A 24,831-nucleotide genomic window follows, 5' to 3' on the forward strand; every position below is an offset into this window, starting at 1 on the left:
ACAGCTTCCCTGCAGAGAGGCAGCTCAGCCCAGAGCCCAGGAGGGGTGGTCCCGCCTGCAAGAGACCTGAGCCTTTAGGCCCGCCTCCCCGCTTTGTTTGGGGTCCTGCTTCTGAGATGCGCCTGGCTCTCCTGGAGACCTGTGGCCACCGTCCCCTGCAGCCATATCCGAGCTGGGTCGGCCGAGGCCCCAGCGCCCTCTACGGGCCCAGGGAGCAGGACCGCCATTGAGGAGGGCCCCGCTGGGACGTGCCGCCCCCCTCCAGTGCCCCGTAGAAACGGGATCCGGGCGAGGGGGACTCTGCAAAGCTACCTGAATCACAGCCACAAGGGGGCCCCCCAGCAGGGGCCGACCCACCACCACAGGACCACAGAGGCCGGTCTCAGGGCGATCGTCACACGGTGTCTCAGAAGCCCTCTACTGGGGTCCTAAGAATCTTGTCTCCTTCAGGAAAGGACAAAGAGAGGCGGCCGTAAATCACAGCTCCAGCGCTCGTTCCCCAGGGCCGCGCGGGCCCCAGATGAGCAGTCCCTGGTAATGAGCTCTCCCCCGGGGGCTGCTCTCCTGGGGGTGTCTGACCGCGTGCCAAACGCACTAATTGAGCACCGCGTAAAAGATTTGTGTTAGGGCCTCTGCTCGGCTGCCGTGGCCACGCTCCCAGGATGGGACGGGACCAGCCCCCGCCAGGTGGAGGCTTCCGGAAGGGCTCTTGGCTACACTCCAGCCCGGCCCCGGCCCCTTCTGTGGGGCTTCCCGGCGGGTGAGGGTCCAGCGGTGCCACGGCAGCACCAGCCCCGGGATGGGTGGCCTCCACGGGCCCCTCGGGTGCCCCTTCCTGGCGATGTGTGTCCAGCGGTCTTGGCCACGTGGGAGGGGGCTGACCCCATCGCGGGGCTGTCTCTGCCCCACCCTGCGTGCGGGGCCTGGGCTCCCTGGCTTGAACATCTTTGTCCATCGCAGGCCTGTTGTTGGGGTGGAAGAGACGACACGCTAAGTGACAACTGTGTGCTCCGGTTATTCACACGGTGACCGAGGCGCTCCTGCTAAGGCCTCGTCAGCGCATTGCTGCGTCCCAGCAGCGTCCCAGCAGACAGGAGGTTGGGAGGGAGCCGGGGGCCACCCAGGACCAGGTGAGGAGGGGCCCGAGTCCAGCAGAGGAAGGAGCTGTCTATTATGAGGGCAGATTTGCATTTTAAGGGTCACTGAGCACCAGGGGGTGGGGCCTGGACCCCGGCCACGGGGCCCTGTCCCCACTCCCCCCGCGGCTGGGGCGCTCAGGGGCCTCTGTCTCGGGAAAGCCTCTCCGGTTGGCGCCTCACGTAAGAGACCGTGTTCGCTCTAGCCTGGGCACCCTGCCCTGGGTCCCGTGAGTGGGGAGCTTCCAGGCCGTGGAGAATAGGCCCCCTGATGCTGCGGGGGGTGGTCTGCATGTGAGGCAATGCGCCCCCCACGCTCCCTGCAATGCGTGAGGGTCTTGTGCTCCAGGCGCAAGGCTGCCTGCTGCCCGGCTTGGCCTCTGTGGGCAGTGGGCTCAGTGGGGCCGGGGAGGGGAGTGAGCTGGGCCCAGCGCTCGGCTCTGGCACATGAGCCCCACCCCACCCCCCCCCCCCCCCGGTGCTGATTCATATAAGGAAGGAGATCCCCCCCCCCCAGAGCCCTCCCACCCGAGCCCCGGGGCTCACCTTGCTTCTCTGGGGAGGACTGTACCTGCCTCTTGGTTATTCAGCTGCCACATGACCGCCGTGGCCCAAGGGAAGGTGTGCGGAGGGGACACTTGCTGGCCTGAGCAGGAAATTTCAGAGCCCCGTGTGTCCGCCAGTTTTCCGGCTCTCTCCCTCTGCAAAGAGGCATGTCTCGGACCAGCTCCAGGCGAGAAGACCCAAGGAGCAGGGCAGGCTAGCCGGGGAAATCGGCCACTGGGCTTTGGTGGGGGGAGATGTTTGTTATCTGGCACCACTGACAAAGGCTGGCTGGTGCGTGACAGTGACAAAGGGGCTCTTCCCAAATCCCCACGGAAGACGATGATCCATGTCCTGAGGCCTCTAGTTGTGACCGACATTCACTGCCGCTTTCCCTGGACACTTGAGACAGCTGACACCTGTCCCTGCCCTCCAGTGGTGGGCACGGTGTGATGGGAAAGGACACCGGGGCAGCTCACCCAGGATGCTGGGGACAAGTAGGGGCCCGGGGAAATCCTGGAGGCTCCCTGAGAAGGTAACATGGAGCTGAGCCTCCGGGAAGGTAGGAATTTTAGGGGGTTGGTCTCTGCTGCTCCCAAGGAAAGACTTCACAGACCCAGGAAAGGGGACCAAACACGGGCAGTGCCCGGTACCCTGGCATTTCCCGCACCGTAGAGGACCAGGAGCCCCTGACGGACGAGTGGGTGGGGGTCTGGCGACCTGTCCAGCTGCCCAGGACTCTGAGGCCAGGGCGGAGAGAGCACGTTCACCAGAGGAAGTTTGGACCAACCCACGGAAGCCGACCGCCTCACCGCCGCCTGGGCCGGAAGGCAGAAAGCCAGGCGTCCATGGGGGTGGCGGGTCACCCGGAGGCTGCCCTCCACAGCTGGGCCGGGCAAGTCCACGAGCGGGTGCTGCCACCCGGTGATGGTCCTTGAAGGTGCTTAAGGCCCCAAAGTAAGACAAACAGAACGCGGATGGAAAGGCCAAGGCGGTGCGTGTGGGGCTGGGCGGCTGCTTCAGCCTCAGGGCAGGCTGGTGGGGGCAGGGCGGGGTGGGGGGACCTCTGTGCGCCTGCCTGAGTGCCCCAAGCCGTGCTCCCCGAGTGCCAGGTTCCTGGGTCCAGATTTCACGTCGGCTCAAGGGAGGGCCCATCTGGAGGCCACAGGCGGCCTGGGGGCATCCGAGTGAATAGGGCCCAAGGGGAGGGGTGGGCACAGGCCCCCCTGCTCCTAGACGCTGCCCTGCGTGGTCGCTGGGATCTTCCTCGGCGGACGCCTCCCTCGCCCACAGGCAAGAAGACGGTCTCCACGCCGCCCGGATCTGGGCTCCGAGGGCTCCAGCGGCCGTAGATAGAGGCTGACCCGCCGCAGGGTCTGGGATGAGGCTTCTGCCCTCAGGGGTGCCCTTGCTGGCCCTGGGTCAGCGGCCTTGACCTCTTTGGTGATTGGTTGTCAGGGAAGGTGGGCGCCCCCTCCCCCAGCGAAACCTCTGAGGCCCCCTCGGTTACCCCTCAGGTCTTGGACCTGGCGGGCAGCCCGTGGCCGGCTGCATCGTTGTACCACAGCATGTCCTTGGTGTTTTGCCCCCTTTCTCCCGTGTCCCCTGCTTCTTACCCTCCGTCACCCCTCTACCTGTAGTCTCGCTCCCGGGCGTGGAGGGTGGGGGCCGGGAGCCGTCTCCCCGCGAAGCCCCGGGAGGTCCAGGTGAAGGGGGCGGGCGTGTCCCTGACAAACATGTGATTCGCGTGTGACGCGCAGGCAGGCAGTAGGAATCGCGAGCCAGACGGTCGGACGGTCGCATCTGTAGGGCTCCGCCTGAGACAGAGCCGCGCTCGGTGGCGGGGGCTGCTGGCCGTTCCGAAGGCGCACGCGCACCGCAATCCTTGGCAGGGACAGAAGCGCGTGACGAGGCAGAAGGCAACCCGATTGTGCTCGTGGGCTCCCATTCGGCCCCACGTGGACACGGGCACAAGACACCAGCAGCATCACCAGAGCTGGCGCACCGCTCACACCCACGGTGCGTGGGTGTGTGTGACGAAGAAGGTGTCCCCAGCAGCGTAACGAGGGGAGACCCTGCCGTGAGAGCCTGCCTGGCGTGAAGCCGACCTGAAAAAGGCGAATCTTGTTTCATAAATCAATGCCATTTCGTCGTGGAATGTGTGAACATGCTCCTTCCAGAGAAGAAACCTGGAAGGGCCCATGGGCCCCAAACCCTCCTCTGGGGAGGGAAGGGGGTCCAGTGCCCCTCTTCCTTCTCGTATTCCCCGGTGTGTTTTGGCTTCTTTCCCCAGGAGCGTGTGCCGCTTTCGCTGTAAAATCCCCCGAAATCGCACCGGGTACGAGCGTAGGCCAGGCGGCCGTCGTGTCTGGGCTGACCGAGGCGCTGGGGGTGCCGCTAGCCCTCAGCGACCAGCTTCTCTGGGGTCGGGCAAGTTCCGAACGACCTGTCCTGTGTGTGCGGGGCAGGTCCCCCGCGTGAGCCAGGGCAGAGAAGAATCCCGGAGAAGAATCTGGGGCGGTCGTGAAGCCACGAACACGCAGAGGCCTTGGCGGGTCAGGCCCCGCCCTGGGAGCTGGCGGAGGGGAGAGGTCACCCAGGTGGTTCTGACCCGAGCCGGGTGCCCGTGACACCTCGGTCCTCTGAGTAAGTCGGCGACGTGGCAGGACAGACCCTCTGACTTGGCTCCTAACACGGGAAGAAGGAACTTGCTGGGCCACACAGCTGCCGCATCTCTGCGGTGTTTGGTTCCACTCTTGGCTGCAGTTTCCATTAGTTTCTGGGTTTGCTGAGCACAGGGCCCGAGATCCACCCTGGCCACTCCCAGGACGTGTGTCCCGAGGCCCCTCCAGGGCTGGTCAGGGCTGATCAGGGAAAGCACACACTTAATTTCTGGGCGGGGTTGTGCCCATGGACACACAGTGCTGAGTGGGGTCCCACCAGAGGGGAGGGGGGCAGGGGGGAGGCAGGGGGAGGCAGAGAGAGGGAAGGGGGCAGGGGGAGGCAGGGAGAGGGGAGGGGAGCAGGGGGAGGGGAGAGAGGAGAGGGGGGAGGGGGCAGGGGGAAGCAGGGGGAGCAGAGAGAGGGGAGGGGAGCAGGGGGAGGGGAGAGAGGAGAGGGGGGAGGGGGAGGTAGGGAGGGGGGGAGGGGGCAGGGGGAAGCAGGGGGAGCAGAGAGAGGGGAAGGGGGCAGGGGGAGGCAGGGAGAGGGGAGAGGGCAGGGGGAGGCAGAGAGAGGGGAGGGGGGGCAGGGGGAGGTAGGGAGGGGGCAGGAGGAGGCAGGGGGAGCAGAGAGAGGGGAGGGGGGCAGGGGGAGGCAGGGGGAGGCAGAGAGAGGGGAGGGGGCAGGGGGAGACCGGGAGAGGGGGAGGGGGAGGTCCCATCAGAGGGGAAGGGAGCAGGGGGAGGCAGACAGAGGGGAGGGGGGAAGGGGAGGCAGGGAGAGGGGAGGGGGAGGCAGGAGAGGGGATGCCCCCCCCAGGGCTCCTGCAGCCCAGGCCCAGTCCTGTCAACTAGCAGATGTTGGGTGCGGCTTGTGGGGTGTGGGGTGTCGGGTGTGGTTTTTGGGGTGTCGGGTGCGGGGTGTGGGGCACAGGCGAACCCTCAGCAGCTAATCGTACCCCTTGCTGGACTGTGTTTAAAGCAGTTGGGTGTGCGAACACTGAGTTTGGTGCCATTGGGTTTCTGAGCCAACAGGCTGGCTGGTCGGAAGAAGGCAGCACTTAGGGGGCGCCGGGGCACTGTCCTGTTCGGCTCGCGCACGGACAGAATAGGGCACCTGCCAGACCCGGGGCCAGCCCCGCTCAGGCTGCTGACCTGTCCCGGGCAGGAGTCACGTCCCCACGCCCCACGCTCAGGCCACCTGTGACCGAGCAGAGGCGGGGGTCCTGCCTCCAAAACCGTGCGCTTCACCTGGGGCATCAGAGGCTAAACCAAATCGACGTGGAAACCGCCGCATCACCTGAGCACGGCCAGCGGCGCGTCACCTGAGCGAGACCTGGTCCCCACGTGACAAAGCCTGGGATGTCTCCCGGCTGAGCTGCTCTGAGAGGATGGCCATCCTGCCCGGGACTGCCCTGTGCATCTCCGCGGTCATGTCTGTGTCTGGCCCGGACAGGTCACTCTGGAGGTGCCCTGTGGGGCTGCCTGGGAGTCACGGGGAGCCCCCACCCCCACCCCCACCCAGCCCAGGCCCCATGAGCCTCAGCCAGCAGGTTCCAGTTCTGCTGCTCGTTCTGACCACGCAGCCGTGTCCACGCTGGGGCAGTGGCTCGGGACCCCGGGGTTTAACTGTGCAGCCTGACCCCGAATGACTTCTGCAGGGTGGCAGGTGACAGCCACTGGGTTCCTGACGGGTGGCGGCCGATGGGGACAGAACCCAGAGCAGGCCTCTTCCTGTCTGGCTCATGCCTTTCCCAAGGGAAACGCAGGGACGCGGAACAGTCGAACCCCGAGCGGGCAGAGGTCGCCGGCAGGGCTCAGGGGGCAGAATTACTCCAGATTACGCCTCTCGGGAATTTTTTAAGAAGAACGAAGACGGGGGTTCCCACCGTTCTCGCAAGAGTGGGGGCAGCACAGAGTGCATCCTGGGAGTTCAGGGAAATCCTCAAACCGCTCAGGGCCTCTCGGGGATTCTCCCACGAGGGACGCGAGGTTACCTCCGAGCGTGTCCTGATGAGACCCGGCCGCCCCAGCCACCCCTGACCTTCTCGTCCGGTCCCCCGGCTTCCACGAGAGCCGATGGCAGGTCCCGTGTGATAAATATACTCCCAGACCAAACTGCCTGATACACCTTGTCTGCCTCTGGGGGAAATTAAACAGACTATAAGGTCTATTAAAATTTTATTGGTGTGAGATCTTTTTCCAATTGCCTTTTAGAAAGAATATTGATCTGTTAACCACTTACATACCCACAGGAGTAATTTGAAGAAGTTAAAAAAGAAACCAAACGCTATTCCTTGTGCTGTGAACGTGTTGGCCCTGTGACGTCTTTTTCTGGCTAAATCTGCACCTCAGAAGACAGTGTCCCTGTGATCTGGAGTAACGGCCTCGGGTGCCAGGCTTCAAGCAAACAAGACAAGACCTACTTTAAACAACAGTGCGCAGTCTCCGTGTGTGTGCTTACGGGGAATGTCACATGGTGTCTTGCTCAAGATGACTCCTTAGATTTTACCTGTTGAACAATTTGGGTTTAAAATACTCATCCACGGCCAGGTACACAGTGCCAACACAGTCACCCTGATTCACTGTCCCAGGGCACAGATGGACAGGTGGCGGCCAGAGCTGTTGAACCCTCCGGGGCTGAGGGCCGTGCGGTGCACGCAGGAGAGGGGGAGTCCGAGCACCGTTACGGGGAGGAGGCCCCAGCCGAAGGCCCGAGTGCGGGACACATCAGTGCCCTTGCCTGGGTGGGCTGGATCCGTACCTGGGCCTGTGAGGCCCACGTTTTGTGTGTATACTTACTGAAGGGCCGTTTCTGTAAACATGGGTTTGAGTGGGGCTCCTGGGGCCCCTCGAGGGGCCATTTGGGGGCGGTAGGGAAGGGGTGAGGGTGAAAGGACTCTGTGCCCGCACGCGGCTCAGTCCTCAGAGTCGGGGCTGCAGGCTCACGATCCTCAGGCCTGCCCTTTTCGGACGCTTGCAGGCACCAGCCTCCCTGGGCATTTGGGGCAAGTGGCCTGGGAATACGTGGGGGAGGGCGGGAGGGGGTGCTCAGGTGGGGCTCCCAGAAGCCTCCAGGCTTACCTGGGCCCCAGGGCCGCCCAGGCTGCACTGCCCAGGCTGGGTCCCATCTCGGTCATCCTGGAGACCTTGAGGAGGGATCAGCCCTCCCTGCCGCATGGAATGGACCCAGAGGCTGGGGTCCACAGCCCCGTCTCCCCCCAAGACGAGGGAGCGGACCCAGGGTGGCATCGGGCTCTCCAGCTGGGGCTCCGAGTGGGAGTCTCAGCCCCAGGGGCAGCCCCGTGAACGATGCCCTGGGCCTGACCACTTTGGGGTGGGGGTGGGGGGAAGGTCGAACCCTCTTCTGCCTCCCCCGGGCCTCCGCCCCTCCCCAGCCCATATGTGCCTCTTTCCGTTTGGGCTTCCAGCCCCTAACCCTGTGGTTTTTCAGCAAGCCAGCCTCGAACCTCTGCTCCTGCGTCAAGAGGAAGGAAGGTGCCAGGGACCTAGAGCCCCTGGGCTATTGCACCTGCTACCCTGGAGGCCGGGCCGGGGAGAACGGCAGGCGGCCGGCTCTGCGTCCCGCAGCCAGGAGCGTGCAGGGCCCAGGCCAGTCGGCGTGGGATCCGCTGCCCCTCCCACCCACCTGGCCCGAGCCCCCCTCACCTGGCAGTCCTGCGGCATCTGCTGGTCGCTTGGTGGCCCCTGAGCCCGCGGCACCATCCCTGAGCCCCGTGCTCCTCCCGGCCCCCCGTGAGCCAGTTCCGTGCTCACCTGGCCCCCCCAGGCCTGCCGTTTGGAGAGGTGGGACTGACTCCATGCGGTTTGGATCTAGAACCTGGCGTTTTGACCATGATGACAGACGAAAGTCACACGTGATGCCAGAAAACCATGTAAAATGTCTGCAGGGCAAAACCCATCACGGTAAGACAGACCCCACGGCGAATGGACAGCTGGGAAGGATGTTTCGGTGTCTGCGACAGAAAAGATGAGTGTCCGTATGGGAGAGAACTAGGCGCTAATAGCAGAAAGGGAAGCCGATGGGCCCAGCAGAGGGACAAATCATGAACAGGAAATCCAACCGGGCGCGGGACACATTGCCTCCTGGGTGGAGAAAATCCCACTTGCGGGCCAGGAGCCGCTCCCCGACCTCGGCCGGCCTCCCCCACGGACCCTCATCTCAAACTGGAGGCTCCCCGGGGAGCCTCTGGCTCAGCCCATGGCCCTTGGTCCCCTATCGCCCGGGGCTGGGCGTCCCCATCGCCTCCCGTGTCCCCGGCCCAGGCAAGGGGGAGGGCCTGGGGGACCCCGGATCTCAGGCCACCGGGCTGAGGGCAGCCGCCTCCGTCTGAACACCGTCTCCCGCCTCTTGTCACAAAGAATTAAACTCTGTAATAAGAAAACGTCCCCTGTAATTTGGCCCATCGGCTTCATCCCGGCCATTAGCCAAGCGCACGGGGGTATTAATCTAGTCATCTCCTTCTGGTCTCAATGAATTGTGATAAAAATGTCAAACAATTAGATTATACTGGCCAACAGCGCGGAGTGATTGAGCGGCGAGGCAGGGCGCGTCCCTTGAATCACCCTGACGATGGCAGCCGTGCGGGGCGATAAATCCGCCTTCACGGCGGGCACCAGTGTCAGCAGCATGGGGCAGGAAACCAAGGCTGGGGGCCCGGGTGCCGGGGGGTGGGGGTGGGGGGCCGGGACAAGGGGTGACGAGGAGGGGCGACGCTCAGGGAGGCGGGAGCAGGTCCTCCCAGGGTCTGCAGGCCCCCCGAGGTCCAGGCCTGCAGCCTCGCGGGGACCCGTGCCCGTGCACGCGGCCGGGCCCAGAGCCGGGCGCGGGCGGCAGGGCGGGTGGACCCACGACAGGCCTGCCCTTCCCCGGAATGGCACTGTGGCCTCTTCCTCTGTGTGAGGGTGAGGACACGCTGAAAATTGATTTCTGTTGGAAATGGGATAATTAAACTGGTTGTTTCTATCTCCATCATCGTCATAATAAAACGAGGGGACAGCAGGGTTGCCCGTGGCGTGAAGTAATATTGTCCGTCTTAATGCAAGGGAGCGTTAATTGAATACAAATGGCCTTCCCTGAAGCCGCTCAGTTATATTTCAGAGATATGGGATAATGATGCCAGTTAATCATTTTTACAAGATACAAAATTACTGGCTCCTCTGGGAAGATCATTAAGGAAAACAATTGTCCACGGCAATTGAAAATAGAGTTTTAATTATTTAATACAGAAATTAAACTATTGGAGACCGGTGCTGGATGAGGGAGCTTAATAGACGTTGACGCACAAGGGTCTGCGAACGTCTTAGCTTTATTAACCCGCCTAATTTCTTCGTCCACATCCACCTGGGGGGCCCGCTTCAGCCGTGACTGTGAATTTCCTGCTTGCGGAGGAGGGCCGGCCCGGTGCCCGAGGCCCTGGCAGACGGGTGCCCGCTGGGACCACAGACTTCCCATCCCAGGAGGACTGGCTGGCAGCCGCAGGGAGGGACCCAGGAGCCCAGAGCACCAGCCAGGATGGCCGGAGGCCGGGGAGGCGGTGGGTGCTGAGGCAAGTGGGGCCTGTGGCGGCCACATCACAGAGGATGGACCTCGGCTGTGCCTGGGTGACGCTGTTCCGTGGGGATGAGGTTGACACAGGTCCCGGGGCCGCGGGACCCACCTTACAGGTGGCACGGATGCGAGCCCCGCAGGGGTCCTGGCCGGAGCGAGGTGCCGACCCGGGCCCTGGGCCCACGTCCGCGGTGAGGTGGGAGCCCCACGCTGCCCTGGCCCATCTGCGGGGACCCCCCCCCCGTGCGCAGAGGCCCCCCTGTCCGGCCGTGCTGGGTCTCCCGCGTTGGCAAGCGGCCCGTTGGAGGGCGGAGACGCTTTAACGAGAATTCTGATTTCCGCAACTTGAAATGGGGGGTCCTGCGTGGTGCTGAGGGAGAACACAGGAGACGGGCTGACCGCACGCCGGGAGCGGGCTGGAGAGACATCCAGTGGTCCGTCCGAACGTCGTGTGTGCGCTGTGAGTACAAATTCCCTACAGTAGGACATATTGCTTAAAAAAAGTCCTCGTTTTGAAAACGTGGAAACCACCATTTTCAAGACGTAAATTAATAAATGGAACTTTTAAAAAGGCGACTGACAAGCCGAGAACACGTCGGAGTTTGCAAGGTGCTGCAAGTGAGGGGCCCCGTCGCGGCCGGCCCGGGGGGCGACACGCGGGTCTGAGGTCCAAGCCCTGGAGCTGTGCTTCCCAGAGGAGAAGACGGGGCTCGAGACGAGAGCGACCGGCTCAAGGTCAGACTCCCCTCTGGCCGCCCCCCACCCCCCGCCCCGCGAGGGTCACCCCGTGCAGGGAAGGCAGGGCCGGGGCGTGGGCACAGCGGTCTCCTGGAGCCTCAGGGCCCTCGCGACATTCCGAACGTGCACATCTGGTCCCACTTCCTGGGAGGGCTGTCCGGTTCCAATTACGTTCTGTCTTTTATCACCAATAAATTCCAAGTGATCCTTTCTCTCCTTATAGTTTTTAGGGTTACAGAAATTCCACCTTTGCAATTTTTTCATGCTCGAATATATTACGGAATGCCACTTGTGTTACAGAAGCTAATTGATAATGTGATTTGTTATGTTGCTGGGGCATAATTCAGAAAGTTATTTCACAGCCTCCGATGCCCGGACCAGCGCTCACGTTCCATCTCGCTCACGGGAGCAGACGCACCAGAAGGAAAAAAATGTGGTCCTGCACGGATGAAATATTTCCAGAGGCTTTTATTCTTGTTGTTTGGGTGCGTGCCAACATCTTTCTAGAAGGAAGCTCATATATCCAAGGCTGCCCTGATTTGAATTTATTCCCCGATCATTAGTTAGCTTCTTTTGTTAACTGGAAGAAGTATGTGTATGTGTTGGAGAAAAGGAAAAAAAAATTAACCAAAAAGAGGGGAATCACCACCTCTCGCTGTTATCAAAGATGAGTTGTTTTTCGACTTTTTGTGCTGAATGATGATGCGCAGGCCGTCGTGAACATGGTGTCGATGGCACCTTCCCCACCGCTTCCCCAGGGCTGGCTGCTGAAACCGGAGACCAGACCTGCAGGCGCAGCACCGCGCACGGGCCGCGGACCGCGCTCCCTTGGGCCGGGTCGGCAGGGGCCGGAGCTCCTGTGTGTGCAGCTCTGTGCGGTGGTTTCTGGCGCACAGATCTCTGGCCGCTCCCGGACGCCCTCGTGCTCCCCCCAGGCACTGGTGTGCCCGTCCCCGGCAGCACCAGTCTGTCCTTCCGCTCTGCGGATTTGTCACCTTGAGAGCGTTGCGTAAATGGCACCTTCTGGTGTCTGACCTCGCTGGTAGGGGCTCCTGCACTCCGCATGGTGCTTCTGAAGTCCCTGCAGGGGTCAGTGGTTCCCTCCTCATTTGAGCTCCAGGGATAAATGCCCAGAGCCGGTCTAACCTTCACAGGCGAGGCACACTCGGGGGGTCTCGAGCGTTTGCTCCAATGGAGCGAAGCCGCCGTAAGCAGGCAGGCGCGGGTGTGTGCACGGCGCCTCGTGTCTCTGGGACGCGCTCTCGCGCTGACCGTGTGCAGAGTTCCCGGGAAACGGTCGCCCTGAGGGGCTGCACCGTCCCACCTGCCCGCCCGTCTCCCCACACCTTCCCTAGCATTTGCTGTGGCCACTACTGTTTAGTTCAGCAGCCTTGGTCGGTGCACTGGGATACCTCGCGGTGGCCGTCTCCCGTGCTTTTCGCCTCGGTACTTGGCCTGTCCTAGGCCCCAACCCAGGAGGTCCCGGTGCTGACCCCCCTGGCCCAGAGCAGGGAGGCTGTGATGCTGCGGGCAAAGGTTTGCCACCAGCGTCCAGGACTCGGGGTCGGGAGGACGTACAACCACCTGCCTGCCTCGCGTGCGACAGGGGACAAACCCTCGAGCATTGTACCGTGTCTGTCTGCTTAGCTCCCGAGCCTCGGCCCAGATGGTGACCAGTGGTCACTTGGCCTGAGACCTGGTATCCTCTGGCCTTTGGGTGGCTGCCTCTGGCTCCCAGGTGGCCCCAGAGCCAGTGCTCAGAGGCCTGGAGAGGGCGTTCTCAGTGGCCCCCAGGGCCAGCGTGCCCGGGCCTTGCTGCCGGGCTCCTGGGGACAAAGACACTCTGTGGCCTGGCCTTGGCAGATGTCCCAGGGGCTGCTGGCCAGGACGCAGTGCCTGGGGAGATTTGACCCTCCCCCTCCACCCCGCCCACGGACCCTCTACCGGGGTTGGCTTCACCCCAGAGACACATGGAGCTGGCTCTCCCTTACCCCTTGGCCGCAGCCTGGGAGACCCCTGGGACACGGGTCCTAGCCACTCAGCCTCCTGCCCGAGGCTCCCCGTGGGCCAGGACGGCACCTGTCTTCCTGCCACCCTCAACTCTGGCCGGGTGTCCAACCCTGGGACAGTGGCTTCTCCCGGGGCCGTCCTTGCGTGTGGTGATGCCCACGGGGGTGGGGGGGGGGCTGGAAGTCCAGCTTTGGGGGAGGTGACGTGGCTGTGTGTCCCACACTGGGGAACTCCAGCGCACATGTGGTTGCCCCACACGGAGCCTCCGGGTGCCTCCTTGGGGGCCCGGCCTCAAGGGCACGTCCACGGGCACCTCCTGCTGGCCTCCTCCGGGCTTGACTTCATTCGTTCATGCATTCACTCAGCAAATATTGGCTGGACCCCGCCACAGCATGGTGCCAGACCGAGCGCCCCCTCCAGGGACTCGAGCCAAGCTGCGTACCCGGGGTCACAGAAACCACACCACAGATGCCACGCCACAGTGATTTAGTCGTTTTTACTAAAGCACATAAACTTCCAGGAGCCAGGGCGCGGCAGCCAGGGTGGGCCTCCGGGGACCGTGAGCCTCACCCCAGGGAGGCTGTCTTCCAAAGGGCCCACCTGCTGCTGAGGACCCGTGGGAGGCAGAGGCCACCCCTTGTCCCAGCCCCTAGCCCCGCGTCCAGGCGGCCCCCCCCCACCACGGGACTATTGGGAACGCCCGGGGCAGGGGAGGGATCTGGGGGTCGGGCAGCTGCGGGGCCAGCCCCGATGCACCCCTCGCCCCACCCACCCTGCGGAGCCCCCAGAGGCATCCCTTCCCCTCCACGAGGGTCCGGTGCATGCGGTGGGGGGGGGGGGGGAACGGAGGCAGCCCCAGAGGCAGCCGGACCGGGAGGCCCTGGCGTGACCCTGCGCAGAACTGGGACTCGGGGACAAGGACGCTGGAGGAGGGGCGCCTACGGGTGGGGTGGGGAGGGGTGGGCGGTGGGTCCTCAGAGGGGCCGTCGAGGTCCGTGTCCTCGGGGAGTCACCCAATGGCCAGGTGTGGCAGCCCATACAGGACCGAGTTGAGGGCGACGGGGAGCCGCTCGGAGCCGCGCAGCTGTGGCTGGAAGGACGGCAGCTGGTCCTTGGAGGTCCACGGAGACTCATCTGAGGACGGCACAGCTCACTGGGGGCAGGACGCCCGGGGCCCCGAGAGAGGCTCACGCACGCGGGGGGCGGGGGTGCTCCCGACCCTGCCTCCAGACGTAGCCCTGAACACGGGCCCTGCCGCACGCCCACACCCGGGACACCGAGTGTCCCCACCCCCCGTCCCCTCCGCACCACCTCCCCACTCTGAGTGTGAGGCGTCCAGAAGCTTCCAGCAGCTCGGGGCCTCCTCCTGCCACCAGCTGGCCGCCACCACTAACTGGGGGCAGGGCGTGCATGACAATCACGGTGCTGTCCCTTCCTCTCGATGCGCATCACCGCGGGACCACGGAGCACGCAGGAGCCACGGCTTCCTCTCCTGCCGCCCCCAGCGCAAGTCAGCGGCTCCTCCGCCACCGGCTCTTTCTAGACGCCATCGACCTTCATGCACCTGCTGACGCCAGGCCCTCCCTCCCTCCTCCATGCACTGAAGCCGCGCTTATCGTTTGGCACTGCGTTCTGGGCACCGGGGACCACGTAACCCCTCGTGCTGTTTGTCTGAAGACTTCGTGGTGAGTCACCCTGGGATAAACCTCTCTAGTTACGGCAGACTGTTCCTTTAACGCGCTGCTCGAGCTATGGCTGGTGTCGTGTTTATTTTCAGCCCCAGCACCTTACGTGAAGGTGTCAAGGGGCGTCTGTCTGCTCTGAAGAACAAAGTCCCGGGGCTCCCGCTCCCAGGGAGCACACCTGGGCTTTCAGAACTTATGTGACTTGGACGGTTCTAAAGACAGACGGGCAGTTCTAACGGCCAGGGTGCCTCCCTTAAGGATTTAGGACGCCAGGCGTCCTGAGGCTGCTGTCAGCCTGTGCAGAGACAGGAGGCAGACGCCCTAGCCTGCGGGGCTGCGGGGCTGCGGGCAGGGACACGGGGCTGCGGGGCTGCAGGGACACTGGCAGAGACGAGGGGCGGGGACACAGGCCGGGAGGTGGCCCTGCGTGGCAGAGGATGAGCGGGGATGTGGAACAGCTTCCGTTACCATGGTTGTTCGTGTCCCCAGCTCCCGTCCGCCGAAGGAGATGGGCGGCCCTCCCGATGGGCCTGCCGGCTGTCAACAGGTCTAGGAAAGAAACATCCTCAGGCTGGCCAGGGACCCCGCCGGCAGGCTCCCGGGGAGGGGACGGCCGCGCCCACTCACTTTCCCACAGGACGCTGGCCCGCAGCGCGTTGTCCTGCAGGAAGGTCGGCCACTGGTTTGCGAGGATGCTCCTGACCCCCACCAGGCTCAGAAGGACGGCAGTCTCCACGGGCCTCTCCAGGGACAGCTGGGCCACACTGCGGGGACCACGACCCAGTGTGACCGCCTGAACCGTCCCCAGTGCACAGCCCGAATAGCACCAAGTGGGGCACGTGTCCTTCGACGGACAGCTCTCCGAGTTCTTGGAAGAATCGAGAACGCATTCCCACCCCCCACCCCGCCCGCCTCGGCAGATTAAACGTCATCTAACAAGAAGCCTCCAGGGTGCTGCCAGATCCTTCCGGACCACTCCCAGCATGGCAGTGGAGCCGTCGTGAGGCGGGGGCGGCCCCCCCGGCCCCGTGGGGAGCCCTGAAGCCAGGGCACCCTCCCAGCTGCCGCCCTCTGTCCTCGGGGTCCGCGTTGGGGCTGCCCTCCCGCCTCCACGACGCCCCCGCCAGACTCTTCCAGGGAAGGGGTCGGGGCAGACTGCGGAGTCCCGGCTCCCTCGCGGGGCTCTGTCTCCCCCCCACGCCCCCCGGCCCCCACCACGAGCCCCCCAGTCAGGGATGTGGAGGCGGGGCTGCTGGCACGGGGCGGGGGCGGGGGCGGGGGCGGGGGGGGGGACATCGGGCACCTCTTGCTGTCCGAGTGCTCCGTGTGCCGCTGCGTGCTCGCGTAGGACCTCGTCAGGTCCAGCAGGACCATCATCTGGCACCCTGCGGGACCCAGGAGGCAGAGCTCAGCCGCCGCACGCCCAGGTGGAGGAGGCCAGCGGCCTCGCCCGGCTGGGGCTTGACGTCCACGGGCCCTCTTCCAAGGCCCCCCGGCCACCTGAGCCCGCGGGCGCAGCATTTGCTTCACGGGCCCCTGGTGCCAGCGGGCTGGGCTGGGCGGCAGGGGGGCTGGGAGGCGCCCTCTGGGCCATGGCCTGGCCCCCCTGCTCAGCGAGGCTCTCGGCCCCGGTCTTGCTGGGGGAAGGGGGGGGCTGGGGGGGGAGGTGGACACACATGGTGAGAGTCGGTCACCCTGGCCCCGTGGGCCCGTGAAACAGGTGCCAGTGCCTGAAGTGTGACACTTGGCTATGGATGTGCAGGGGGCCACACGGGACAGAGGTGGACTCCCCACTTGCTACGGTGGCCTGGCTGAGGGCGGTTCGGGGGGGCTGCCCCAGGGGCAGGCGGGACCTCCCACGCGTGAGGACAAGCCGTGGTCGGGAATGGGGGGGGGCACCAAGGGTGCTGTCGGCCCCACGCGCGCATGGGGACTTCGCACACCATCTCTTCTGAGGAGGCTTGGCGTTAAGCTTGAGAGGCCTCGTTTCTGCTGCCCTTTGGGGCGAGGACTCTGCCGGGTGACAGGCTTCTGGGATGGGGCGGTGTGTTGGCCTCACCCCCATCTCCAGGGGGCTGGGAAGGAGACAGGTACCAGGTGACCGTGTGCGGCGGAGGGGGGCGGTGTTCAGGTGCCCTGACCACGGGACGAGTGTCCACGTGCTGCCATCAGCGGGTCAGTTTGAGGGCATCTCCGAGGGGTCCTTGAAAAGGCTCTCCTAGCGACTGTGTAGGGCGGTCAGTCATCCAGCCACCCGCTGAGGAAAAGGCGACTCCAGGGCGAGCAAGACCACCACTCAGAAGCCCTCAGGGGACAGCCAGAGGGAACACAAGGCCCAGGGAGCCCACAGTTGCACTAGAAGGAGTGGTGGGGCGTGACCAGCGTGTTCCGGAAATGCCCACCCCAGCCCTCCTGGACTCTGCAGGCACAGCCCCGGGGGATGACCCACCCAGGCCCTAACTCTGGCTGGGCCTGCCAGGTCCAGAGCTCGCAACTGGCAAGAGGGGGGTGAGGGCAGGAGGGGCTTCCCCCACAGCTCTGCCGTGCTTCTAGGGAGGCCCCAGCCCTCGGAGCCCTTCATCAGACAGGCGACGCCTGATGGAGACGCGGGGGCCTTGCTCCGTGTCTGTGCTGGTTCCTGTCGTCCTGGCAGACAGTCAGGCTTGGGGGCGCCGAGGGGCTCTCTCACCTTGTAGGTTCGTGGCAGCCAACCTTTCCACCGCTATGTGGGACAGGAAGCTCTCCATCCCGTAGAAGAAAAAGCCACTGCAGCTGCCCAGGAGCTGCTCCCACTCGGCCTGGCTGCAAAGGGAAGGAGGGTGGCCCGGTGGATGCAGCCAGGCAGGCAGCAGGTATCCCAGGGCGTCCCGGGGGGTCCTGGCCGCGGCAGCCAGGACCGGATCTGTCCTGAGGCCTTAGGGCTGCAGCTGCGGGCAGGAGAAACTCTCGGGACGTGTTTCTAAAGCAAAGCCCGTCCTGTGCTCCTTGCTCCCTGTCCCACCCCTCCGCTCAGGCAGAACTAATGTCCACCCTCCTGGTGCCCCCTGGTGCCCTCAACCCTGGGTTCTACCCATGTGGTTCTCCTGAGAAGCTACATCCCGTCCCTGGAATGAACCCTCCTTTCACTGTGCAGCGGCTCTGGAAAGTGCTGGAAGGACACTTCCCTAATGGTCAACCTCTCCCAGGTCTCTGAGAGGACCCCCAGGTGAGCATCCCTGTTCCCAGCCAGCGCTCTGCACCACTCCCGGAGGCCCCGCCCACACACACACACACACACACACACACACACACACGCCCCCACAGGCCACGCCCACTAACGCCCCTGCGCATCTGCCAGAGGACCGGCCCCAGCAGGCCCCAGGGCACAATCCCACTGCAGCCCCGCCCCTCCCCCCGCAGGCCCCGCCCACCCACAGCCCCGCCCAGCACCCCCCACCCCTGCCCCCAGCAGGTTCTCCCCTGCCTTCCCTCAACCAAGTGCCAGAGCCTGGGGCACACCCTGCACCTTGGGCAGAAGTACACCCTTGGGTGCCAGGTCCTCATCTGTAAAGTGGGACAAAGACAATGACCCCTCCCCCCCCCCCCTTGCCGCCATCGAGGCACCTTGAGGACCAGGAGCCCACTGCGTGATGACAAAGGCCAGACCACAGGAGCCTCTGGGGGTGGGGTGGGAGTGTGGTTCCCGGGATAAAATGGGGGTTCAGGGTTGGGGGGAGGCTGAGGGAAACAGGGAGAAGCGAGGGGCCAGGGGGAGACGGAAGCCAGTGGTCCCACCGCCCCCACCCCCCGAGTGTGGGGAGCACCCCTCTGGTGGGTCACATAAACTGGCTCGATGGGGGACCGTGTCTCCAGACACCAGACACCGACCTCGGGAAGTGCGTGTTTCCCAGATGTCCCACCCACAGAGCAGTGAACGAGTCTCGGAATCTTTCCAAAATTTCCCGGGTTACGGAGACAGGAGTCCGCATGTCTGCAACACACATTGAATGGGGACCAGACACAGGAGCTTGTCTCACACGTGGAACCCTGAGGGGCTACAGGCAGCAGCAGGCCCCGGTGTGACCGCGGTGTGGCCTTGGCGTGTCCCTTGGTGCGCACCTAGCGTGGCCCTCGTGTGGCTGTGGTGGACCTGGTGCGCACAGATGGGGACACGGTGGAGTCGACATCTATCACTTGTGGAAATGTCAGCGCTCCTTCCCTTCCCTAAATCTCTCCTAAAGAGGTTTTGAAAACCAACTTAGCAAAAGAAAAACCCAAGGGACTAAATACCTAAAGCTACAGGGGACGGCACCAAGTCACGTTTCGGGCCCTGAGGGTCACCGGACCTCGCTTCAGGGGCTCATTCGTCGTACAACTGACGTCCTGACTTGGCTCTGATGGCCAGGAAGGGCCGCAGAGCACAGGTGCGCGTCCGGGCCCCAGGGCCCCACTCCCCCTGCGTGGTCGGGGTAACGGGAGGCAGCCGAGAGCAGAGGCCGCAGCGCTGAGCCCGCGCCACGCTGCGCCAGAGCCCACGGGGGGGTTGTGGCCTGTGTGTGCACGTCGAGGGCCCGTGAGAGGCACTTGCCTATGACCCGGGCCTCCTCGTAGGGGTCCACGATGACTGGGTCTGGGTTAAGGAGCAACAGCCCACAGGTTTGGGTGTCCCGGGAGGTGGGGCCGATAAAGGATACACTTGAAGTTGTCGGGGTCGACCACGATGCAGTCGGGGGGGATGAGCCGGGGCGCAGCGTCCTGCTCCACAGACAAGGGTCTTTAGGGGCCCCGTGGCCCGCAGGCGGACCCCGGGGCTCCCCGGGCCCTCTGCCTGTGGCCGGCGAGGCCTCCTCTGCCCACCTTGTGTCCCTTCTTAGCTGGATTTCTCTTCCTGAACTGTCTGCCTTTGCCCTCCTTCTTCACGGCCCCGTCGGCTGCGGACAAGAAAAGAAGGTGTTTGGAGCCAGTAGAGGTGGAAGCATGAGGCAGTATGAATGCACTAAATGTCCCCGAACTGTTCACTTTAAGGAGGTTAATTTTACATTCCGTAAATTTCACCTCAATAAAAAAAAACCCAAGAAGTAGTGACAACGATTGATTTTAATTTTTCTGAAGTTGTGAAAGCAGCGATTTCTCCCATGTAAAGGCTCGCGGGACTGGCAAAGGCCCGAGCCAGGAGACCTCGAGAAAGGAACAGGCTCCAGAGAACCCCCAGGCCCACCTGGCTGGCCATTCACACACCACGCGGGGCACCCGCCAGTGTGCCTGCTGCAGCGGCCCTGTCGCGGGGCCGGACCCTGCTGGCTCCCTGCCTCCTGCGCGAGCATTTACCCCTCACTGCTCTGCTGGCTTGTAGATTCTTTCGCAAGTTCTGGAAATAGTGGCAGGTGACTTCCTCTCTGTCGGCCCTCATGTCTCTTATTCCTGTGGGTGCACTCACGCGCCAGGAGGGAACGGGCGGAAGAGCAAGGCTCTGGCCGCATCCTGTGTGCTGTGCCATCAAGAAGGCGGCTTGCGGGGGACCCGGATGGACGCTCCGCCAGGGCGAGCGGTGTTCATTCCCAGCCGGTTTGCTAAGAATTTCTATTACGAACGCATTCATTTTAAGAAATGCTGTTTCTCGGGGCGCCTGGGTGGCGCAGTCGGTTAAGCGTCCGACTTCAGCCAGGTCACGATCTCGCGGTCCGTGAGTTCGAGCCCCGCGTCGGGCTCTGGGCTGATGGCTCGGAGCCTGGAGCCTGTTTCCGATTCTGTGTCTCCCCCTCTCTCTGCCCCTCCCCCGTTCATGCTCTGTCTCTCTCTGTCCCAAAAATAAATAAACGTTGAAAAAAAAAATTAAAAAAAAAAAAAGAAAAAAAAAGAAATGTTGTTTCTCTGCAGTGACTAAGATGCTTATTAAGTTCGTTTTCCCTTGGTCTAATTTAATGACGCTTATAACTTTCAAGGTCAGAATGGGTGATGAAAGTCCTATTTTTCTCTCTTGTGCCGTTCTTGGCAGTTTGGGGGTGTGGGGCCAACAGAGGCTGGAGGGGTGGCCCTTTTTCCCTATTCTCAGGGAGATTTGTTAAGATTGACATCAGCTGTTTCTGGAAAGTCTACCCGGTCGGTTTCAACAGCAGATGTAGGTCCACTGATCTCCCCTCTTTGTTGGTTATGGGAGCACGCGGAGTTTTCCTTCCTGAGTCCACGAGCTGTGTTTTCTAGGACTCGGCCTACTTCGGCTGCGTGCTTGAACATACTTGGTAAGGTCACTCGTAGCGTGGTCTTACCATCTTTCGGATCTCTGATGCATCTGTAGGGTCGGAGTCTCTTTTCACTCCTCACGTTGTGCATTTGTGCCCCATCCACGTTTGTCTTGACCATTCTCACTGGAAGGTGTCTATTTCACGAGTTTTTAAAAACTTTTGTCTCTTTGTTGATGTCTGCTCATGTGCTTGCGGCCCCCTCTCCTCTGCCTTGAGGTTTTTGTGTTCTTGCTCCAACTCCATAAATCCCATGCTCAACTTCTACGCTTCCAGAGACTAGCGGTCTGGGGCCTTCCTGTGATCACTTCTCCTGAGTCCCACGAGATACGCAGGGGTGCGGTTTTAAATTTCCAAATGGGGATTCAAGAAAGCCACCTTTTGGTAGTGGTTTCCGTGCCGACCACGCTGGCGTCTGTGATGGTTCCGGGTGTTGCTCCACATGTTTTGAGGCGGTCAACCGTTACCGCTGTGTGACGACCCCACCCCAGAGTGCCTCTGGCTGCGGAGCCTGTTCCACGTGGCAGTGGCAGCTGTCCCTTCCGGTCACCCTGACGATCTCTTTCTGACGCGGGGTGTCCTTTGGTTTAGCCACGTCTCTCGTACACACGGCATCTGTGTGCGCAACGTCCTCTTGTCCACGCCGTCACTCAGTGGGCAGGTGTGTGGCCCGTTTGTGTATTTACTTATGATCTGGACGGATTAACTCCCGTCGCCCCACTGTTTGGTTTGTGTTTGTCCCACGATCCGTGTGCGCTTCCCCGTCACCGGCTCTCGCAGCCCCACGGCTGCGTCATTTCTCTCGTTCGTTTTCCCTCTTCACCAGCGTGGACTCTGTACGGCAACTCCCTTCTTCTGTGGTTGTCCGCAGACGTACACTGGGAGTACTCACCGCACAGAGAACCTGTCTCCAGCCTGGGCCGTTGGACGCTTCTGCTCGTCACCCCTCGGCCATGCGTCAGGAAGGCTCACCTCCCATTTAGCCAGTGTTTCTGTCACTCCACGGTGAGAACCGTTGCCGCTGTAACAAGTGACCACAAGTGGAGGGACTTAAAGCAACACACACGTGGTTGTCACACTTGTGCAGAGGAGTCCTTCTGGCGGACGATTTGCCCAGGACTGCTTCCTCCCGGGGCTGCGCACAACGGGCTCCACCTTTTCCAGCCTGGGCTCGGGCGCCGCCCCGTCCTTAGAGGCAGCAGCACCGCCTCCTCCCATCTGTCTGTGACCTCCTGCCTCCATCTTGCAAGGGGCTGCTCTGCCTTGGACGCCGTTAAAATGCCGCCGGGGGGCGCATCAGTCTGACCGCCTTCCCTGGAGTCTCCGCTCCGCTTCTCATGTTGGGGGCTTCTGGAAACTTCTGGACACACGGGGTTACAGTCTTTGTCCAATTCTGGGGGGACACTGGCGGTCCCTGATCCCAGGACTCCCCTCCCAGGGCTCGGGCCTGGCGCATTGGGCCCCGCGTCCCCCGTGGCTCCCTCTCGGGGCTCAGGCTCCGTGCCCGCTCTCTGGCGTCACAAAGTCGCTGTTCCCTCTACGTCACCTTTTCCCTGCTTTCAGCTGGAAGGGCAGACGCGGCCCTTGTCGCTCCATCCGGCATGCAGGTGAAGGTGCAAACTATTTGTTCTCAGCTTCCCTTTCTACTCACTGAAGTGCAGCATGTCTGCCGGGGACGGCACGGAGGGAGGGCCTTCCCATACCTGGCGCACCTGCGTGAAAGGCGCCCGCGGACAGGCCACGGTCAGCCGGAGTCCGCAGCTGCCCCCAGGCCCGCGTCCCGGCCCCCGAACCTCCGGGCACCACCTTTCGCCACCTAGTCCGGGACTAGCTCGTCACCGGCTGCTGGCTGCCATCCCTCCCTTTCAAACCCAAGCGTGCGAGGCCACGGCCGACGCTCAATGCCCCCTTCGGCGCGACTCCCGACACCTGGCACACACCAGGGGTTCTGCAATACCTCGAACCCATGCGTGCCTAGAAAAGTGCTGCCACGGCCTATGATGACCGTCTGCCAGGAGTCCACGTGAAGGTAACTTAGTCCCATTTTGAAATTAACTGTGGCCCAGGACACCTCTCACCTGTCTCCTCTCGACGGAGGCGGCTCCACAGCATCTGCAGGGAAAACTCTCGGGCCACAGAGTCCACCCCTTCCTCAAACACGGAGAGACCTTCCAGCGGCAGCTCCAGAAGATGCCTGTCCGCAATGAGGATGGTGTCGTTCGCAGCCTCGGGCTCAACTGTGGACAGGGCAGCACCAGCTACGGAGGCCGCAGGAGACGAGCTCCTGAGGACGCGCAAACCCCTGGGCGGGCCTGCCCGTCACCGCTGATGCCGATCGGCTGGAGACACAGGAAGAAGTCTGAGCTCGGCTCAGCCTGTGACGGGAGGGGGGCAGGGGGGCGGCAGGACGCGCGGGGGCATCTGGGGGAAGGACGCTGGTTTTCATGGCACAGCTGGGTCACGGCTCCGAGCCGGACGCAGCCTAGGTCACAGGATGGCCGGGCCTCCTCGGGTCTGAGGGCCTGCCTCCCGGAGCAGGTCCTGGAATCCACGACTCCTAACCAGGGAGCCACCTCTCAGAGGACGAAGCCTTGCACCTGGGATGTGGCAGCTTCTCCACGTGACCACGGAACCCTCGGAGGATCACATGGGCCCTGCTTGGCCAGTTAGAGAAACCCTGCCCTTTCTGACAGGCGTAAATGGTAGTGAGGGTGAGGCCCCTAGACCCCTCGGTCGAATTTACCGTACGCACGAAGGGAAACAAATTACTGCGGTGAGCGAGGGCTGCGTCTGGGGATCTCAAGTCCGAATCCCAGCGGACAAAGGTGACTGCGGGTGGGCCGACTCCGGCCCCTCAGCTGGAGCGGGAAGCACCACCACCTGCCCCGCAGCCGCACGCACCCCCCGCCCTCATCTGTCGTCCGGCTGCGGAGCCGCTGGTGCTGCGACACGCGAGCCGCGAGTGCGTGCAGGTGGGTGTGCGCGGTGGCAGCGCCGCGTGGGGAGGGGGCACCAGCGGGGCTTCCGGGTCAGAGCACCTGCTGGGTCAGAGCACCCGAGGCGGGCGCGCTCCCTTCCCTCCCGCTCGATGACCCCGCGTGGGCCCCAGAAAAGGAGACAGACGAAAATGCCTTCGAACAAGAGCGATGGATACGATCGCAGGTGCCGGGTGGGAGATGGGCGCCTCGTGGTCACACCCGCTCCGGCCGCGGGGCTGGGAGGACGGCGTGAGCGCATTTCCCACATTTTCAGGCCCATCGAGTGGGAAACCGGAGGGGCTGTCCTGACTGCGTGGAGACGACCGGGGAGCCTCCGGAGCTCAGGCGCCGGGCGCCCCCTCCCCAGGGGCGGCCAGACCAGCATGCGTCGCCCTTCACTCGGGAGCCAGCAGGTCCCTGTGCAGAAGCTGGTCGCGCCCTCGTGTCATCTGGGGTGCACGCTCCCGAGGGTGATGGGCAGTATGCCACCACGCGGGCCACCAGCTCCCCCAGGAGGGGCGGGTCTGCGGGTGCAGGAAGCCCCCGCTCCGGGCTCTGGTACATGGGGCGCACAGACCCCTGAGGGAACTTTCTCACGCCCTGTGGGCGCTCAGCGCCCTGGGAGACCCTCAGGGGACGCCTATTTCTGACCCACCTGGGCTCCCCCAACGCAGCCTCCCCTCCGGCGCGCTCTCACTCACCCCGGGGCAGGGACACTTTCCTTTCCTTGTCTTTACCCTTTGGTCTCCCTGAATCCGCGACAACGGTGGGCACCTGTGTTCTGGAGGCCAAAGGCACGTCCTCAGGTTTTTAAAAACACATGAAAATCACACGTACTAAGGATGTAAAGGACATCTCCCTGGACCGTTTCACATCAGGGCAGGGAGTGTCACTTTTGGGGGCTGGTCTCACTGAGATGGGGGCAGGGATAACTGGGCACAGACAGAAACAAAGGCCGCCCAAGGCCTCTGCCTTCCCTACCAAGAATAAGTCAAAGGGGTTCAGGACCCCGGGCCACGTGTCCCACTCCCACCCTGTACGGGCACCAGGCACTGCAAGGGCATGGGGCGGAGGGGACCTGAGTGGTGGGGATGTTCCCCCAGAAAAGATTTTCAGCAGAGTCGGGACTTTTTCCCTATGACAGAGGCCCCGAGTCGGGCATTCTGGATTTGAGGGGCCCTTTGGCCTTTCCCGTCTGAATTCAGCACGGTCTGATTTAGGGCAGAGCAAAGCTCATCAACTTCACAGCAGAGACCCGAACCTCCACGTGGGAATGACGCCCACCCAGCCC

At 63.3% G+C, this 24,831-nt stretch overlaps 1 protein-coding gene across 1 annotated transcript in view; it reads right to left on the reverse strand.

Annotated features, from left to right (window-relative positions):
• Positions 1-13,704: 13,704 nt before the first annotated feature.
• The window catches only part of CFAP46 (cilia and flagella associated protein 46), a 94,426-nt gene continuing 83,299 nt past the window's right edge, over positions 13,705-24,831 (reverse strand). Inside the window, 11 exon segments of the mRNA XM_047073650.1 lie at positions 13,705-14,708; positions 14,710-14,893; positions 14,972-15,108; positions 15,648-15,729; positions 17,034-17,146; positions 18,212-18,314; positions 18,912-18,947; positions 19,018-19,078; positions 19,181-19,254; positions 22,641-22,799; positions 24,242-24,321. Coding sequence (XP_046929606.1) covers positions 14,666-14,708; positions 14,710-14,893; positions 14,972-15,108; positions 15,648-15,729; positions 17,034-17,146; positions 18,212-18,314; positions 18,912-18,947; positions 19,018-19,078; positions 19,181-19,254; positions 22,641-22,799; positions 24,242-24,321 — 1,072 coding nt within the window. The 3' untranslated portion in view covers positions 13,705-14,665.

This window comes from Lynx rufus, unplaced genomic scaffold (assembly GCF_022079265.1).
Source record: "Lynx rufus isolate CCGP_SWC_20201006 ecotype Redwood Valley unplaced genomic scaffold, mLynRuf1.p SCAF_11, whole genome shotgun sequence".
NCBI lineage: Eukaryota > Metazoa > Chordata > Mammalia > Carnivora > Felidae > Lynx > Lynx rufus.